Source organism: Aptenodytes forsteri, unplaced genomic scaffold, assembly GCF_000699145.1.
Source record: "Aptenodytes forsteri isolate BGI_AS27 unplaced genomic scaffold, ASM69914v1 Scaffold277, whole genome shotgun sequence".
Classification (NCBI taxonomy): domain Eukaryota; kingdom Metazoa; phylum Chordata; class Aves; order Sphenisciformes; family Spheniscidae; genus Aptenodytes; species Aptenodytes forsteri.
The window spans coordinates 518,060-539,254 of NW_008795561.1; the positions used below are offsets into that span (position 1 = coordinate 518,060).

A 21,195-nucleotide genomic window follows, 5' to 3' on the forward strand; every position below is an offset into this window, starting at 1 on the left:
GGGAGGGGGGAGGAATTGTCTCAGCGTATGTCCTCTTCCTGCCAAGCTGATACCTTTTCCAGAAGTAGTCAATTAAGTTTTCTAACATAACTTAGACTAAGCAGTTGAGGGGGGAGGGGAAGCTGTCCTTCTTGGACAGGTAAGAAGGGATTGCTGTGTGGTGGGGTTTTTTTAATGCATCCAACTATCACCTCCTCATAAAGTCATTTTTAATATCTTCTCATAACACCTCTCAACATACATTTAAAATTCTTCTGCCCATTTAAACAAACAAACAAAAAATTGACAAGTACAACACTGTAACATTATCATATAAAAGCATGTAAAGATCAGTATTTTTTCACTTTGATAGTAAATTAATTATGACAGCCATTCTCAAGAGTTTTTACAAATGAAACTATTACAGGTTACTTTTGTTTTAACAATAAAATCCTTCCACCTACATGTATATTGGGTAACACAATTTCAACACACCACTGTGGTCACTTGGCAAGATAGAAGCCAGATGTAACTTTTTTTTAAATATCCTTTTAAGATATTAAGAAAATACGTTAATTACACTTCTGAAACTAACCATGATTAATCAGTGAGAATCAGCGATTAACTAATTCTGTGTTTGAGTAAAACATATTAGATTTCTCAGGCTTTTAGTTTTCTGGCTAGTTGTCTTAAAAAAACCCCCCACAAACAAAACCAACTCACCCCAAAATCATCTGACAACATTAAAAGTTTATCTATATGAGAGGGATCAAGAACTGAGACCCTGAGACCAGTATGACCTGGCACTGCCTGCTCACAATACAATGACCTAAGAGCACAAATAAGGTCACTGCAAGTTATGGTGCAATTTGCTTTCTGTATTCCCAAAGGCATTGTTAGATCTTCAAGCAGCTTGTGGAAAGTAAGAGGAAAAATAGAACACCAGATTGTTTGAAAAGACCTCTACCCTTAGATGGCCTAAACCTCCTTACTGCACTATATGGTGTGGCAAGTACCCAGCAACTCTTGGATACTTCATAAGGAGGAAATAAAGTAAGGCCATGCAGGACTCAGCTCCGCATCAGAGGTTCCCAAAGTGCAACCCACAAACCATCTGTGACCCATAAAAGCCTTCCTATTTAGCTTGCAAAGGGACTTCATTGTGGTCATCCTCAACAGAACCAGTTCATTAAGTCTGAAGCAATAACAGATTTCTTCCAAGTGGACTGGAGTTGGGGCAAGTGTCTGGGTGCCCAGGAGACAGGAGCCGTCTACGACTAAGAGCCCAGCAAGCTCTGCAACTTGATGCTGTGGATGCTTGCGGGTCCCAGGAGTGCCGTCTTGTCAGAGCCACGCAAGGTCCACCAAAGCCCCAAATCACTGGGAAATGGGGAAGAGTCAGTAACAAAAGCCCTCACTTGCAGGGAGGATCACTATACATTTCAGACAGCTCCCCTGCACTGAGCCAATCACATACACACCACAGCTCTCCATGATCAGAACTTGATGTTCCAGGTCCCAAACAGATCAGGAACACCTGTCTTAGAAGTAGCCAAAATGCATTTTCAAAGAACTAGTATTTGGGACCTTAATGATGTATTAATTATCACGTTATCATCAGTTATTTAAGTTTAAAAAAAAAACTTCAAGATTTACTCACTTTAGTACTGCTAGAAAAAAAAGCATTTACTCAATTTTTACCCCAATTTGGGGGGGGGGAAGAGATGCTGCTTCCCACCTATAAATAAGTAATTTAAGTTTTGATTCATATTTGAATAAAATATAATTCACAACCCAAATAAATTACAGAAGTGATCCTTAGTAAGAACATAATAAACCATCCAAACATGTGACAACTTGAACATTTTAAAAATTTTGAGATCTTTAACAATGAGAGGGAAATAAATCTACCACAAAGTACCGTATTCTTCGTCATCCTCAAATTAAAAGCAAAATTGGGCTGCTGTCTTACAGATTCTCCTGTGAACTCTTGTCACTGCTTTCCCAATACAAAGTAAACTGGGAATGTACACAAGTGCCACTAGGGTAATAATGGCAATGAAAATTCACCACTTCAGATTCTAGTACTATGATGTTTTTTATCAGTCGTACCTCATCTTCTGCACCTGCTGCAGAAGTTAACTTGAGCACAGCTTCACGTTTCTCTTGGAAACACCCTGCAAGGAAGTCAGCATGTCTCATGAACACATTCATTTCTTCACTGGTAACTGGGTTCTTCTCACTTACTTTCGCCATTATCAGCTCTAACAAAGTAACTCTAGAATGAAAAAACAACTTGTTAATCAAATTCACTAAGCCATATAGAATTAACAGTAGAAAAAGCAGATACAGTTGTTAAAATGATACAAACGATTAGCATGCTAGTAACAGAGCTGATTTTTAAAAATTAAGAAGTCTTATGAACACTGGCAATCAGTTCCTGTTCGCTGGTTTATTTCTGCACACCATTAATTTCATTCATCATTCAATTAATACAATCTGGCCAGACAGTCAAGTCAATATTTTTCTCAAGTCTATTTCAATTTCAAATTTCTTATGTCCTAACATAACATTACTGTGACTGCATATTCCATATGTCTAAAATTTCCACCAAAACAGCTCTTAAAAGCTGTTGTTAAGTTCAGCAAAATAAACACAGACTATTTGACAGCTTCCATTTGAAAATACCAGCTTTTCACGGCCCTTGCCTTGCACGCAGTCCTTTACTAATTCTCCTCCCTAACCCCAAATGAATTCTGAGCAGAAACAGGGGAAATAAAAATTGATATGCACACTCGGTTCTTTACAGCTGTTTTATAATTGCCACTAGATAGACTACAGTAAATCCAAGTTAATTACTCATATACCCAGTAAGAGTTATTCAGTGTATTAAACCAGCAAGTAAGTGGATACATAATGAAGCTGCTCTATAAAATGTACTTGGGTCATTTATTTTAACAGCTTCAATGTCGTTTTATTTCCGATATCCCTTCACGTTGTTAGGGCAAACTGGGAGTATTTTGTGGAAGCAGGACTTTAACATGGCAGAGGCCCTCCTACAGCTTCCCTGTTCAACTCCAGCGCAGAGGAGCACATGGGTTAGTGAAGTCCCACTGTAATTCTCTCAACCTGAAAGAGCGCTATTATTGAATGAATTCAAGTGCAGGCTCAGGGTTTTCTTTCACTAAAATATTTGCAATTCAGATGGAAGGACTGACATTTAAACATATGGAATAGTTCAAATGCTTTTTCTTTTTTTTAAATTTACCAAGCAGGTTGTCACAAGGGGAAGAGAAATGTCTTTTTCTGTGGAAAAAGCACGGTCACTGCTTTATTAACCTCCAAGAACCCACCCCTATTAATCACGTAACAGCTACTCAGTTCTTGCTTAACTCAACCCTCAGTGTCATTAATACGGCTGCATTAAACAATTATCTGAATGAGGACAAAAAGCTTTTTCAACACGGTAGCACAGAAATGCGCTCAACACATTTGGGAAAGGGTGGACTCCAGACAGAAGGCTGTCAAACACTGGTAACCTCTCTCACAGGCTTTGCTTACGTATGTGACGGAGCACCGACACAGAACAGTCGTTCTGTTTGTTCTTCGGGTTACAGCTGGGTACCACAGGCTTGCCCATCTACAAACTACCAGAGTCCAGTTACCCAACATCCCTAACTGAACGAAGGCTTTCAATTTGGCATACTATACAAAAATCAAGTTAAGTGCACAGACATGTCATTCATCCCTAAGATAGGGCTAGATTTTACATGCCAGTTTTTACCAAGTTTAGAGCCTTTCAAGCATATGCTCAGCTAAGAAAACAGGCTGCTAACAGACTTTATGATTACAGGAATTATTCCAATAAAATACTATCTCCTGTGTAACAGAGTTTCAGTCAGCTATTGTTGCACCAATAGTCCAAATAATACACGTTTAACACCAACAAGGAATCGTTCTGTAAAGAAGCTGGAGACTTACCACATACGTGCATAAACTGTATTAGTGAGATGAAATTATTGCTAATAGGGGAATTTTTTTGCATTACTCTTCCTCTTGCAATATAATTGGGTGCCCTTTTAGACAACCATAATCCTTTCGGAGAAACAGGAGTGACATTAAAACACCACCTGTATGTAATTTCTTTTAAAGTTTTCTGTTCTCTTTAGGCATTCATGTCAAAACTGTTTTCCTTAGTTTTCTTCCAGGCACGGTCATTCAGGACATGCCCATCTTTCCCCTGAATTTCAAGCAAGTCTTGCCATTCAGCCAACAATTTCCTGAGAGCAACGCTTTTTGTTCTGGTGCAAGTTCCCTTACATTCCTTTCTTCTATTGTTTCTCTCCGTTTTCTTCCAAGACTCACCCAAATTTTTCCAAGTTAGCTCTCCCACACAATGCAATTTGCTCATTTCTTTTAAACAATCTCACAACTGTTTAGCCATTCAGATGACAGAGTTTGTTCCTACTTGTTTGCCTATAGCTAAGCACAACAGATATGACAACTGTTAGTACCAGTTTTAGCCATCTCATCATGAATTTTTGTAACACTCAGTTCAATATCTAAAATACAATTTTGTATATTATATTTATGATTATATTTCTATTTGGAAATGATCATGCCGTAAGTGTCATCTTCCTTTTCTTTAGGCACCACTCAGGAAGACTTTTTGTCAATCTCTTGCTTTTTTTTCCCCTAGCCAAATTTAAACCCGTTCTTCCTGAAGCTGACCAAATTGGCAAGAACTTAGAACAACTACTATGAAGTATTTGCAATCATCAGTAAAACACATCGCTGTCTCCTATAGTCTGCAAATAAACCACAGCATTAAAGTGCAATTTAAATCTGGAAGCTCATTGTTGCAAATTAAAGTGAAGTCCTACTAAGCCTCTCTAAAAATAGTATTGTAAAATTCTATCAATTTTATTATTGCCAAATAATTTTTTTATCAAGCGTGCTTGGTTTATAACCTTTTAGGAAGTGCCAGACACTTGGGACGTTCTTTCTCTGTGACTGGGACTTCTCTTTCCTGAAACATTTCACTGACAGCAATGGTTCTATGAGACAAATTAGATCCTTCCTCAAAATTTTCCAGTTCTTTCATCTTTGAACGATACTTGTAAGCATCCCGTTAAATGAAAAATGGTAAATGTGTGAAGGACTATAATCCAACGCTACCTTCAGCTATTCTGTGTCTGTGAGCATTACCAAGAACAAAAACCCACCACAACATTGACATTAGCAGCCCTGTAGCTGAACATAAGCAAGAAGTGGTGCCACTTACACTACTTGAGTGCCTGTTTCCCTGCTGGCAATTCAATCAATGGCTACGTCATTCATTGAGAACACTTCACATGAAATAACACAAAAATCAAAACTAAAGATGCAAGTAGCTGAGCATCTTAAACACACCTGAAGCTATTCAGTTGCATTTTTGTTGCTGTTAATTAAAGCAAGACCCCTACTCATTTTGAAGATTTTACAGTGTAATTAAGACTATCAAGGCATTAACTTAGGTTGTCCATGCTCAAGGCTAACTTGGATTAAAGCAAAACAGGCTTTTTCTCAATACTTCTGCCAAATACTTGCACACACGTACAGGGAAATCTCAAATCTGGCAAAGAATTAAAGAATTTACCGTCTTTTGGCTCAATACCATAGCCATATGTTTCTGCAATAATCACTTGCAGAGAAACAGCAGGCATTGTCACATCATCATACACTTTTCAAAACCAGAATACCATTAAAAAAGCTGATCATATTATCACAGTATTTATTTCAGGCCATTTGCAAACTCAGACATGCAACACCAAAGTGCTTAAATTTGTTTGGAAATGAAAGAGAAAGTTGTCCAGAAGTCAGGAATTTGTCTTTTAATTGAAAATTCAGATTCCAGATCCACTTCTACAACAAGAACTACTTCATGGCACGCACCATGGCCACAGCATCACAAATGCACTAGATTTCAGTTACAGGAAATACTTTGAATAGTGCAAATACTGTGAATAGTGCAAATAACTGCGGTTATGCAACTGCATATACTTTGGTTATCTAAGGCAGCTGCCAACTTTAAGTCACCGCTAACGTATGTATTCACAAACTTTCTCAGCATAGGTAATTTCGTTGCAGTAAATACACTTAAAGTAAGTGTATTTAATGTGCATGATAGAGAATACTGTAACTGAGAGTTACCATATATTCATGAGCTCAAACTGCTTTCCCCAGACACCTCAATACCACATCTGTCCTTTCTTCATTTATATGACTTAGTCAGCCTTATTGGACACCCAATGCGGCAACTCTTGCGGTGAAGGCTCTTTGTCTTGTTTTGAAACAATGAATTCCCTATGCTTTGGTTTATACTTTTTTCTCCAGTTAATGACAGTCAAAATGTTTTTATCTGAATTGGATTTGTCTCCTCATATATCTCAAAAGAATGCATTCTTAAATATGCTAACATTATATAGGAAGATGCCACGGCAGGGTTTTCTTCTATAACTCAGATGCAAAAGGACTATTTCTACACCACTTCCATATGTTTGACAGTAAATTAAGCAGTATCAAATTCATAATAAACTGTACCGTGATTATGTCTTTGAAAAACTTTTGAAAGTTTACTTGATTTGCAGAGCTCTTGGGATTGATAATAAAGTCAGCGAATATGCTGTGACTAGCCATCCCGCATGTGATCATCCATATGATGCCTACACCAAAAGCCTTCCAATCGAGGTAGCCGACCACCATCTGTAGCACAGTGCGTGCAACAAATCCAGCTGAGACCTTTCTAGAAACTGATTACGTCTATTGCTTTAAGTACAATTGAACAACCTAACCCAGTCCTGGCTGTCCTCAAGGGGATTACAAAAACATACAAACAAACTGCCATACATGACATCCCCCAAAAGAATTAAATCTAGCTCATTCACATAAAACAGTCTTTCCTACTAACTGGTTAAGGAGCCCCTACCTCCAGGTACAGTAAGCACACAGCTCATATTCGTTCCCATTTGGTCAGCCTGAATAAAGGAAGAAGACAATACTTCCCTCCTTATCATTCCCATCCCTTGTTTTCCATCCCATACCTATACATTAATGATATTTTATCTCTGGTTCTCAACCTATCATATACTCTTTCTTTGCCTGCCATCCCTTTTGTTTCTTTATAACCTTTGATCAGCGTCTGTACCCCCATTTGTAATAACACTGCGGCTTTAGTCACAGCAAAAACCACAGGAAAAAAAAAAACATTAAGGGACTGCTTTGTTTACTGCTTTGTCTTTCACCTGCAAAAACTATAGGGGGAACTTGCAGTTTCCCTGGGCAAGTGGGGAACAAAGTAGCCATGTTGAATACATAAACCAGATCACAAGATCTTCAAGCAGTAGGAGGAGCTGTAGAATTATAGCACAGGATTTCCCAAAGTTGATTATTCTAACAAAATAATTTTTTATCTTCCCCGATTCTTTATTAAAGCAATTGTAAATAAGCATTTTCCCAATTATAGCAATGGCCATTTCCCATCATTTCAGCATATATTTACTCACACGCCTGAAGGAAAACTAGCTAGTTTCTTTCAAGGTGAAGGTTTGTTGAAGCATTGTATATTTTCAATCGTGGAAACACTAAAAGATTAAGTAATCATGGGCATCTGCACATCTATGTTTTTTAGGTTCTGGTAACCACTATTAGATACACTTCCAACTTTAGTAAAGCCTTCCTTTTAATTTCTTGTAATTACAACAGGGATATGAACAGCTGAGGACATTTCAAATACAGCTGTAAAACACTGCAGGGTGTGGTGCTCTTACGAAATCAAGACACAGGCATGAAATCTTGTCTCTTTTTTTTTTTTTTTTTTTTTTTTTTTTTTTTTTGAAGTATTTCTTTACCGAGTAATGGCGCCAACCTGGATTCTGCAACCCTACATAAATCACTGCCAGTTGTGGCTAAGCTGTAATGTTAACCAACCAATTTAAAACCATTACTGACATAGAAACATGTATTTAGAGATTTTGTGCCAACTATGAAACCACACAGTTTTTCAATCATGTGAACAGGATACTCTATATGGAATGCTAAATACTAAAAGCCACACTGGTTTTTGGGGTTACCTTTCTTGATTGCTCAGTTTGGCATAGAGGGCTTTTACCAACTCTGGACATTTCAGCAAATGGTCTGTAACAATCAAGAACCTAAAGAAAAAAAGAAGTGTTACTGGTGCTACAAAAACAGCATCTACATTTACTCCAAATGGTGCTGGTTATTTTTACTAGTAGATGACTGTGTGACATGTTTCTGGTCCTATTTGCTAATAGATACAAATTGTCACAAATTAATTGCACATTGTTGTGCAGTATTTTTCCTAATGCAGCAATGGCTATTTCCCATCAATTCAGCACACTTTTATTCAAATGCTTGAAGGAAAGCTGGTTTAGAGTCTTTTGCCAGTTATACAAAAGGTACACCACAATTCAAATAATAAAACACTCACCCAATTGTTTATGCATCTCAGCAAAAAGCCACAGTTCAAGCTTGAAAACTATTATGCTACTCGTCACAACACTGTTTTTAAGCCCACCAAACAGTCAAAAAAGTGCTCAAATAATTTCTCTCTTAAAGAAATTCTAACAAAACATCAAAGCAAATGGAAACTTCTTTGTCAGATGCAAGGCAGCAAAATACTCGTCTCAACTTATAAAAAATACCCTCCTTGTGTAATAGGAACCTAAGCTGATAACCAAATCTAACTCCTTGCTCTATGAGGCAGGTAGCTGTGGTCAGTCTACCCTTGTGCTAATGCCAGTATTTACACTGATCACTTTCCCAAGCACCATTCACAGCAGTCAACAGCAGATGCTAATCATTTAATTTCAACCCAGACACATACTCTCAGCATTATGGGAAAAAATGAAGTATGTAAAAATATTTTTCTCCTCAAATTACATTCCTAGGAGCACTGACAGTGTTGTGTATGCATACTGAACTATGCATTTTTAAAGCAGTGTGTCTAACTACTAAATATGAAATAGTTACAGGTCAAATGTCAGAGCATCCTCTGAGCTGATGAAGCTACTGAGAAAGAATAGCTAAAATAGTATGAAAATCAAGTGATTTCAATATGCCCTCCACCTCCTCCTTACTTTTCACTTTGCTGACAGCCTTTTATTTTGTGTATCCGAAATCCACTACATAGCTAACAGGAAGATCACATAGAAGCCTTCCAGCTACAACAAAGTATTTTTTGGACAAATGCTCAATGACAATTGGGGAAATAAGAGAACAAGAGGTCCAAAAGATTAATAGCTATTCTATTTCTAACAGTAACTGTGGACTTAGCCAGCATCTGGTTCAGTTACTTTAAACTACATGTTTTTAAGAGGGGGAGGGAGAAGAAAAGCTATTTTGTGCTGTGCTTTTTTTTTTAATTGATATTTGTACACACGTTCAAGGAAAAAAATAGTATAGGTGTAGGGAATCATCAGCTTAAAATTGGGATTCTGAGCAGTGTAGCATTGATTCAAGAGTTTCTCACCACAAATTTAAACCTACAGACTTCCCCAAAGTCAACAGTACAAATGTATGCCAACTGAGCAGCGCAGACTCAGCCGTAACAACTGAATCAAGCCATCAGCAGGGCAATCAAGGGGAACACTTCTACAGTTCCCGAACCAACAATTCATGGCATACGAGCCATCCACAGTTAAACCTTCAACTGACTTTATTTTTTAAGGATTTGAGTAGAAACAAAGGCTTTTATCTGAAGCTGCAAAAGAAAAAAGCATAATAATCAGAGTTGTGCAGAACACAGTACTTAGCCTCACAATGTACAATTTCAGCTGACAACGAATTATGGTAAAAGAGCATTTAAGGAGAGAATCTGAAGCCCAATTTTGCAGTTGGGACTATGAATTTAAATCTTAATTTTCATGATTATCATTACTTTGAGGAAATCTTCTTGACTATTTGCCTTGTAGTTAAAAAGCGATCAATAATTATCACAAAAAGATCTAATGCTACTAGGTGCACATTAGTGATTACTATTGCAAAGTGGAAGACCTGTATTTTAGTCATTACTTGGGTCTACACTCTTGTATTTATTCACACACCTTTCACGTTCTGTGGACTAGACCTCTACTGCTTGAGGAGTTTGCAGTATTTCAGAATAAAATTTCTGCTTATAAAGGAGCATAGACTTCCATATACGCTTCTTACCCTTTTAATTTCATGACATGAGATGTAACACCTCAGAAATTTCTGCTTCTGTATTTAAGTTTCTCTTCTACCTTATCCACTTCCTGCATTACAGTATCATAAAGAATAGAGCACTAGCATATTTTACAAGAGCATCACCAAGACAGAACAGAGATTAGTAGTGGAATAAAGCACTTCAAACTCTTGCTACCATGCCCAGAAATTTTGGTGGTAGTCAAGCAAGGATGCAGCAAATCAACCCTAATATCTTTAGTCCTCAGCTCTCCTGTTTTTCATTTGGGGCAGGGGAGAAGAGGAGGAAAAGTAAGACCATCCACAACTCTAAATAAAAGAAGACATTCAGTTTTGGGTTACTGACTGAATATGGCATTTCAGATGCACACAAAAGGCTTTGGTAGGAGATTTTAAACTCTCTTTGGGGGCCAGCAGCAGAACCACTGGGATAAAGTGAGGACCACTGTAATTTAGTGAAGGAAATGGTGAAAATTAAAGTTGTTATGCAAGCGTAACACAGTAACAAATGAACAGTGTTAAATATGCCAATTTTCTTGACTTTTTAAAAATTGTTTGGCTAAAATCCTAAAAAAATCAAGTGCTTACATAGTAGATAAATACAGGAGATGTTCAGTTTAAAGACTTTACAATAGCACAAGGGCTGCATTGTACCAAATTGAACTTGAGAAGCAGCCAAGATGAAATGGTATAAGCTACATTTGCGCTCAGTATATTCTAAATGACCACTAAGCTTGCTCCAATCAAAGCCGGGTGTAAGCAATCAACTTTATCATAAAATGTCATGCTCCATATTAAGCTGATTTGATCCCATTACCAAGTTTAGAGAACAGTGTCCTCGGACTCAGAAAATGAGGAAGAAACCCCCCACAAATGTTTTAGAAGAAAGAAGAAAAAGATGTGGCGATTCACTATTTGATCAGCAAACTTCTCTTCCGATCTCAAAACCAAAAGCATTTTTCATCATCCTACAATAATGCCACTCTATGCAAAATATTTAGTAAGAATAAAATAGCTATTTTTACTGTAGTTTAACAAACAAATGTAGCAAATCATCCAGATTTTGAAGGAAAAAAGAAGAAAATTTAGACAGCTAACCTTTCAAAGCCATATCACCAGCCTTTTTAGATGCTAAAAAAGCAGTATGCCTCAGGAGGAACTGTTTGGAACCAGAACATATTTTAGAAGCAAAAGTATTTTTTGTCCTTGCACAAGAATATAAGCACCCTATCAAAACTACTTAAAAAACAGTTACAAGTATAAAGCTATTTAATAACAAATGGAACACGTGTTGTCACAAAGACCTCTAGAAAGTAGATAATTCATCCCACTGAAACACCAGCAATTCTCACTCAAAAGAAGAATAAGGAAACACATTTCCATATTTAAGGCTCAACCCCAAGTATCAAGCACCACAACACTCCTCTCCCGAGCTGAATCAAGCACAACAGTGAACATCCTTCCATCTTCAAAAGGCATTACCCATAATGAATGCATCCTCCTTACAGGCCACAATACTGTCCACCAAGGCAACTTGCAGGTCTAGAAGACTGGGTTCAGATTACCTGTAATATTTCTCTTATTCAGAAGACACTCTCATTCAATTTGATAGCTACATCTGAAAGGGGCTAAAAAGAGACTTATTTTTACTTATGAGCAAATTTGGAATAATTTTTTTCTGAAGAGCTACCAAGAAAACCTGGAAGATGAGTAGCAACACAATCACTTCCTGCTCCCCCCCCTCCACAAAATATACAAGAAGAAAGAGGTGACAAGATAAATAAATGTGTGAGGCTGGCCTTTGAAAGATTGATGAAATCTGTGCCAATACACTGCTACTGCAAATAGAAAGTAGAAGCTACTCAGATCTCTACAATTAAGGAAACTTTTCCAATTGTCAGTACTATTTAAAACCACAGTTGAACTTGGAACCTGCAACGTAACTCCAACTTTCCTGGAATTAAAAATAAGAATTACTTTCTGGAGAGTAGAAGAAGGGGGTGGGGGACACCCTAAACTGTCAGAGAGAAAAGACAGAGTTGCAAGCCCAAAATGAAAAGAAAAAAAAAAAGGTAACATTTTCTGGTTTCTGCACCACATGCATACCAATTAAGCAACAAGCGCTCTACTGAGGAGTTCCATCTTTGCCTTTAAATCTGTGCCCACGGGCAAGACTCCTTGCCACAGGAGCACTAGTTTCTGTCCACACTTCTTTCCATAAGCCAGGACAAAATAACCAAAGGCAAAAAATGGGGCGGGGGAGCCCCACATCCTAATCTTTACAGTCATCATTGAGCTGTGGTTTCAAAAAGAGAAAGTGGATGTTCAGAAAATCTTGCTTCCAATGCCAAACAGCTGACCACACTCCTAATATCGTTTTTCTGGAAACCAAAAGGCATATTATGCTTCTTATTTTAAAATGGAGGATTTTTGTTCCTTGCTCTTCAGGAATCAAAAATACAACCTGTTTTTTCTTTCCATAGTAGCTACACTGCCCCATGCACACACTTGGAAAAACTGATGACACAAGCTATACTCTCATCTTTAATGGAACCACCAAAGTATTTCTAAAATAAACAGCTTTTAGAATACACATTGGTCTTGGTTAGGATAAATTATAATGTAATTTTGTACTACTTTTTCCTAATTATTTTACAAAACACATATGTTTGCAGGTTCAATATTCTAAAATAGATCTCACGTGGCATTCTGTGCTGGTTTCTCTTCTAAATACAGTAGCTTCTAAACTGTGTGACACACTTTTCTGCTGTTGATTAATACAAACCCGAAAGGTAGTGGATGTGTATGTGTGGGGAAACACAGAGGAATGACTTTTTATAGGCTGCACAATTTTCCAGAGCCTAAGGCATAGTTCTCTGCATGTTTTAAGCAAAATCTTTTACTGAAAAAAAAAAAAAAAAAAAAAAAACACAAAGGCCCCCGCTCCGCCACCCCCCTGCTTGGCAAGCCTTTTCAGCATACTGCACATATGACAGGAGATACTGCTTGTGCTTTCTTCCTCCTTTGGAACTGCAACGGAGTTTGTTACAGAGGACTCTTCAGACCTTGGTAGTAATCACATAGAAACAGAGTGAATAGGAAATACATTTCAGATACTGAACAGTGTATTCCAGCTTTGTTTCCTAAAGGAAGGGTATGTCCAATTCCCAGAAAGCATCCTTTCGTAGGCAGCAGCTGTTGAAAGCCTTTTCAGCATACTGCACATATGACAGGAGATACTGCTTGTGCTTTCTTCCTCCTTTGGAACTGCAACGGAGTTTGTTACAGAGGACTCTTCAGACCTTGGTAGTAATCACATAGAAACAGAGTGAATAGGAAATACATTTCAGATACTGAACAGTGTATTCCAGCTTTGTTTCCTAAAGGAAGGGTATGTCCAATTCCCAGAAAGCATCCTTTCGTAGGCAGCAGCTGTTGAAAGAAAGCAGCACTGGAAAAAGAGTATTAGCTTATGGAGTAAGTATATTTGCTTACATGTTTAAGATATGTTCAACTTAATATGTCAACACTTCAGAAGAATTAAATCAGCATACCATTACAGAGGCATATTGGAAAGATGGAAGATACACAGAAAATAAATTGTCTCACAAGGGCTTGAAAACCATGCTCATCCCTCTGAATAGAAACAGAAGATGGAACATAGGGGTGGAGGAAGCAGAACCAAAAGATGCATAATGCAGAAAGACCAATCACAGTTTAAGAGACAGATCTTCTGCTCTTAGGAAACAGAGAGAAAGGAACTAAGTAATACTAAAAGAAAAAGAAAAGATCACAAGAGGCTGGAAGCAACAGAACTGAAGTTGAGAGTTTTAAAAGCTTTCCATGTGCAAGGAAGTATTTGAGAGGGAATGCTAATCCCACAACTGTGATCATGAGCAGAGCAAGCTGGAAGCAACAGATCATAACCAACCCCTGAAAGGGGGAGCCTGTATTAAAGGACAAGGTCTCAGGACTAAAGATAGTACAGGAACAGTCACTCATGCACCAGGCTGTAGCAGCATGGAAGTTTTTCATCAAAGTTAGAGGGTATTAATTCTTAAGCTAATAGCCTAGATAGTAGCTGCATGTTGCAAAGAACAACACGTTTTCTAGAAGACAACTGCACAGCAAAGAACCATCAAGCAGATAGGATCATTTAATTAGTGTATGCCATAAATCAAACCAAAGAAAGGAAACTAACTTGTTTCTGCAGAGCCAGTGTCTTTGCAAAGACATACGCTTTGAAGTATATTCTGTAACATCATACTCCTTGAAAACTTTCTGAGAGCAGCAAGCTCTGGGCAATCTTCACAAGCCCAACTACAGATCCAAACATTCAGGACAAGACAGGTAAGTTTCAACGGCTTTCAGTCCTGAAAACTTCCAGTTTCTTCTCGCTCTAAAATTTTAGCCAAAAGCTACAAAACAAAGGGGTATACAGCCAGTCAGGCAATGTTTTGAAGAACCTCAGTTGGAAATACACAATCTGCCTGCTCAGATCATTGCTCTTGGGAGTTAGACCAGCAGCAGCAACCTCAGAAGAGCTCCTAGTATTCAAGATTATAGGATTGCTAGCCTGAAACAAGTTCAGGAGCTGTGTTGACTAGAAGTTTAGAGGCAGCTTAAAAATACATTGTCTAATATATGTTACTTAATACTATTTTAAAATGCCACTCAGCATCTAGTATTAAAGATGGCAAAGGCAGCAATATTAAAAAAAATCTTGGAGCTGTTTAGAGGATCAAGCTTCTAAAAGAGAAAGAGGAGGAGGTATCAGTTCTTAAATCAAGAGAATATTTATTAAATGTGTGAATTACATTCTGCATCTTCACAGATTTCAGAGACAGAAGCATTTCTGATGCTTACAAGTAACCACAAGCTTAATGAAATGAGCCTTCAGACCATCTGGTCTGGATAAAAAGGTATGATCATACAAGGACTGAATACAAACGTTGACCAGGGCATTCCTTATAGAACTGACTTCCTTCTTAAATTTATTAACTATTTCTTAGCTCATAGCATGCCACAGAAAATACTTAATAAAAAGTGTATCACTCATGAAGACACACTTAGGTGTGCATCACAGCATTGTTACCTCCCTTTCTTCCAAGTTCTGAGGCAATTTTTGTTATGCTGTCAATCTACAAACATGTTTTAAAAATGCATCAGTGCTTATAGTCTCAAAATATGCTGATCTGCAAAATAGCTCTCCTTTGTTTCAAAAACTGCTTAGAAAGTGAATGGCTTGGCTTTCCATCACTGATTAAATTCAGAAGTCACTAAACTGAGGCCTTATCTCCCATAACCCACCCCTCCCAGGAAGCATAGCCAACACATTAGACACTCCCTCTTCCCCGACAGGAGATCCTTGTCTTCTACCAAACATCTTGTGATTTGAAAAGTGCAAATGTGACAGGAAAATTCCAGAAAGCTAGGTCCTGCCTTTAAAGACGCTTCCTTCACTCTCTTTAACTGGGAGAGGTGTTTACGGCAGACAGAAGAGGAATCGCAAAAGGTCCGTGACCAACAGCTGCTTCTAAAAAAGGAGCTCTGAGGAACTGCTCAGAATAATCTCAGATTTCCTCTGACAAAGCCTTCTCCCTATAGAACTGCTGCGAGACTGGAAGGAGAAGCCAAAGGCGTCACACTTGGAAAGAGGTTCCCCCTGAACTTTCCTTAAGGACTCTTCCAGCTTGGAGATGGAAAACTGGACTCTAAACATGAATGTGGGATCATGAACAGAGAAGGAATTGCAAATTCACCAAGAAAAGATTTTAAAGATGCGCTTGCCCTCCTGTGATGGGTGAAGAGTAGAAAACCCAACATGTACTAGCCGAATGCAGTAGTGAGGACCCCATGGGAGACACTACAGTTCAGCCAGTGGCCTTAAATCCAAATATTTGTCCTGGATGTCCTCTCTCTGTCCTAACGGTTCATGGCAGCAACTGCAAAAATAACTTGAGCATCGTAAGTGTTTATTTGTGGAATTCATTGGATACTAACTTAGAGGAACATTAAGTCATAAATTTCAGTGCACAATAAAAGAAAAGGGAATAAAATCGTGAATAAAAGTTCTCCCTATAACCAAAACTTGCCTGGTTATTCAAAGAAAGTTTTTCAAAACCTAAAAGCAGCATTTGACAGCAAGAAAGCCCAGCCAAGAGGAATAAACACATGTGGCATTCACTTTTTATTTGATGTAATATGAAACCGGATGCTCCAGCTGAGAGACAAGAAGGTAGGCAGGAATTAAGTAGTATTTTTAACTTTAAAAGTAAGAACATCTTCATTTCAGTCAGTTGTGAGTCCAGCAGTGAGCATAACCTCCTGGAAGAAGAATAGTTTGTATTTCAGCTCAGCCATATAATGCCATAACAGACACTTTAAAATGGTTGCTGTGCACTTTGTTAGCTGTGGCACAAGGGACCCAAATCTTTACAACAGAGTACTGGCTCTGTTGCAAATACCGCGGCTATGTAAATTCATTTAAGCAATCCTAGTGGTATGTACTTCAGTGAGAGCTGAAGTACAGCTCCAAATTTTTAATGAATTGCTGACAAAATATTTTTTCTACAGTCCAGCCAGAGAGGCATCCAAAGCTTGCTTAGCTTCAACTTCATAAGAAAAGGGACAGAAATCTTTTTATGCAATTTTACATGATTATCTCTCACGCATACTCTTCCATATCAGAAAGTAACCTAGTTCCTCGATGGGAGGCGGGGGGAAGTGCTCTAGTAATGAACAGGAATTAGTTCAAACCAGGAAGATTATATGCAATGATAAAAATGGACACCAAAGCCAAAGCAGCAATACACCAAAGTTGAAACTTATTCTAAACGTATCATCAAAACAACATCTGTGTCTGTCTTTCACACACCTAACTGCAATAAACTCAATTCATTCAATAGCCAAAAATGTTTTAGAAACAGAGGGCTCTAATGAAAGAATAGCTAATATCGGCATAAGGCACATGCAGACCTATAAAATTTCAAAAGCTGTCCTAAAGAGACAGCATTACTACATGTAAGGAACTACATGTAAGGAACAACGCTGACCCAAGGACAAAGCTTAGCTTTTCACTTATCATTGTCAAAAAAATGTTCTTATATTCAAGACAAGAATCTTCAGCTTTCATCAGCCAAAGTAACACTACTTCTACCAAAACAAGAAATCCTGTTTACTGTTCAGCTTTTCTGTTCACAGCGAAGTACATGTTAGGAAGCCATTTCTGCACACTGCCTGCTCCATCTGATCACAGAAACAGAGCAGTGCCTTACGCTAGTAAATGGAGAGCGGTGAAAAGTTCACCAGAGTTTCCTACAGAAAATAGATGCAACATGGCTGGCATCAGTAGAGCTTTCACCTAAATTTGGAGAACCGGCAGAGAAAACTGCTCAAGTAGGCAGGACACAAGAAAGTCAGCACAAGAGCTGGCTAGCTTGTTTCCTGCTGCTCAGCAATAGTAAAAAGGAAAGCAAGAAAGCAAGCAACAGAAGGTATCATCATACATTACACAATTGTATCTATCCAAATTTATCTCACAGAAGAAGGATTAGTGCTAATAAGAGAAACAGGCTTTCAGACCCAACTCAAGATTACCCTCAAATCAATTCTAATATTCTAGAAAAAAGAGAAAACTATTTGGACTGGGAGGTTCAGCTGTGTGACACCAGTTGTGATACTCATAAACACACTTACAGTATGTGCTTTACAAATGGAAAAAAAATAGAAAAATGCAAAGAAGAATCCAAGATACAAGCTGCAGGTACCTTGTGAAAATGTAGTCAGTTATTCATAAGATGAAGCAAATATCCTCTGTAATTAAAGCTAAAGTAAGAACAACTTGTTGCCTATGAAATAGGCTGTGTTACTACTGCCAAGGTAACAAGAAAAAACTCGGTAATTTGCAAAAAGAAAAAAAAAAAGATATTGCAAGACTTTACAATGATTGTTCTACTCAAAAACAAAACTACTATCTTTGTAGGCTCTTCCAAACCTTTAACTACACAGAAATACTTTATGTAGTACAGGCTCACAAGATGCACGTATGGTCTAATATAAAAGCATTACATTAGTGTAACACACTGACCTATGGCTAACTGGAAGAGGAAATGAAAAAGAAAAAAAATCATAACCAAAACCAGAAAAAAAAAAAGACTTTGTTTAAATCAGTGTTGCGTAAGGAAGAGTACATACTAGCAGGTTTCCATTAAAAATATGAAGAACAAACCTCTTACACCAACTTTTTTTTTTTAAATAAAAAAGCATGTGAAAATGTTACTTTCTTACCTCCCCCTCCGCACCAAGTAGACTAAAGATACTACATGTATTCTAATATATAAATATCATAGTTTCCTTCAGAATGGAAATCACGTTTGTTTTTTTTTTTAAATCTAATATGAAGAAAGAACGTATTTTGCCATTTAGATTGCCCTCAGCCATTACAAATATTACCTCACAATAAGAACAGATGAACATGAGGGAGAACCAGAGAGTAAATGTGTTTCTTGAGATGGGACATACAACAAATGGAGTATTAGAAGAACAAATGAAGTGCGGATCAAGAAATGGGAGGAAATAGGTACAAGATGAATCAGAAAAAGGCTCTAGAGCTACAAAGAGACAGAAAAATCAGTCCCGTTCTAGCAAGGAATCATCTTTTTCACTTTCAAGGTAATGCTGTTTGAATACCTATTCAATGCTTGATACTGCACTGTTGCGATACACTTTTTGGTTTAGATTTTGCAATTGTAAACGCGCTTTACCTGTGTTGACTTGAAAACAGTGCCAACATTATTGAAAGATTTCCATTTATAATTCAGTTCAAGACAACTGTATAAAATGCCAAGAAACTTATGCTACAACCTCATTACTTTTTCTTTCAGTTGGGAAAACTGATAATGAGCTTTGAGTACTTTAACATTGGCTAGTTAAGTCTATGAAAGAAAAACAAATGTATTATTTTCTTAACACCTGGAAGATATTCCAATGCTTTTTATATATTTACTGTATGAGGAACTCAGCATTCTGAGCGGAATTAGAGGGCAAACATTCTGCAACTGCCTTACAGCAGAACTAGGATTACTCTTTTCTACCCATCTCTTTTCCTTCATCATGGTCTTATATCTTGTATAGAAGTTTGCCTCTTTTTAATTTCAAGACTACTCTGAAGAGAGACCATTTCCCAACCACATCAAACATCCGTAGTGGAAGTAAGACATTTTCATTGTAACATCAACAGAATGCACTTCAGAAAGATCAGGGAAATGGATACCTCGGCATTTATTTTGATGCTGCATTTATTCTGAAATTACCTTCAAAATACAAAATTAACAGCATGACAACCTCTTCCCGCTCTCCCTGGCTTTCATATCTCAGTCAAAATACATTTCAGCATAACTTCAATACATAAAGAAAATGAAGGATAATCTAGATAATTATCTGAAAAGCCATCTTTCACATGTGTTTATATTGACAGATGCCAAAATTAAAGATTCAGTTTGTCACTTTTGAAATAGAAGTCTGGTCGCCTGACCCTGAAACTTTAAGTTTGCTTTCTGAAAACTATTTATGTCCTAAGCAAATTGACCTGGTTATGAAAAAAGCCCAGCCACAAACAAATTTTAAAGTAATTTTTTCAGTACAAAAGCAAACTATTGAATGAAAAGCAAATGTCATTTAATCATCTTAACTCTGTTTAGAGACTTTCCAAATAACTAGTAAAACCCTGACAATTCTTCCTAATTAAATTTTGAATTTATACATGACCTTCAAAAGAATGCTACAAAAACATATAAACTTTCCTTTTTTTTCCCCTTGGAATGCTTCATATAACAATTAACTGAATGTGTATCCTTGCTGATGCAGGGCAGAACATTTCTCAAATGTATAATTGACAAGAATATTTACAAGAATGGCCAGCAGCAAAAAATATAAAAGCTCAGTGGAGTAAAACCACTGATTAGGTGCTCTTAAAGTATGAAAATGAAACGTGCAAGACTCACACACAAAACATCTTCTCTGTTTTCGTATAAAATGATTGCATGTTGCACTAGACAACAGATTTGTCCAAAAAAAAAAAAAAGAAGAAAAAATCCCACGTTTTATGTAGTACTCACAAGCATTAGTCATGTAAGTCTTCCTAGCATGCCCTAATAACCAAAGTCTGTAAGACTATATTCTGCATTAACTTTATTTCAAAATTCTCCACAAACCAGCACACAAGTATAAATTAGTTTGCATTCTAGAACCCTGTTTCATTAAAAAAACCCCCATGATTTCAAAATTCCTGCCTATACTATATCCTCAACAAAACTGTAGTCTTATTTTAAAAGAAATCAAAACAGTCAGTGAAAGTATCATGAAAATTACCTCTATACCAAATTACTAACTTCTAAACAGATCTTCATTTACTATTTAGCAGTGTCACAAATTTAGACATTTTAATACAGATATTTAAACTAGAAAAGCACCTAATTAAGGCTGAATTAAGGCAGGTGAACAGGACCATACAACAATAGGCAACAATTTTCTCATCACTGTACATTAGGCATGTCCTTCAAGAGAAAATAAGGAGTTAAGAGAGTAAGTTAAAACCGACCCTGGAAAAACAGACTAGTGACATTCAGCTCATTGAGTTGTTGTTCTTTGCTGACTTTTAGAGAATCCTAAGTTTGTCATTGCCTAAGAGGGATAAAAGTCATCTGAAAAAAAACCATCCAACTCCTAGCTAAAGGTCAAACTTACAGGCAATTTACAAAACTAATGCTAAATTGGAGCTAACTGGAGATCTACGGATTGGGTGAAACCATAATAATTATCTGCTTCTATTATAAGGTCTTTCTACATCCAGTGCTGACAAGTGGGCTCCAAAAAAACACACTCAGAACGAGTATCAAATTGAATGAATGTGCCTTTGTTACTAGGTCACTACAAAAAATGTGGCCAAACACATCAACAATATTGTCATGTGTCTACACAAAACCGTTTATG

The 21,195-nt window shown here is 37.3% G+C and overlaps 1 protein-coding gene across 1 annotated transcript in view; it reads right to left on the minus strand.

Annotated features, from left to right (window-relative positions):
* The window catches only part of ATXN10 (ataxin 10), a 108,145-nt gene that overhangs the window by 55,176 nt on the left and 31,774 nt on the right, over window positions 1-21,195 (minus strand). The window contains exons 5-7 of the mRNA XM_009282234.2: window positions 20,676-20,759; window positions 8,091-8,171; window positions 2,092-2,257 (exon numbers count right to left, since the gene is read on the minus strand). Of these exons, the coding sequence (XP_009280509.2) occupies window positions 2,092-2,257; window positions 8,091-8,171; window positions 20,676-20,759 (331 nt within the window). The remainder of the gene's footprint in view (window positions 1-2,091; window positions 2,258-8,090; window positions 8,172-20,675; window positions 20,760-21,195) is intronic.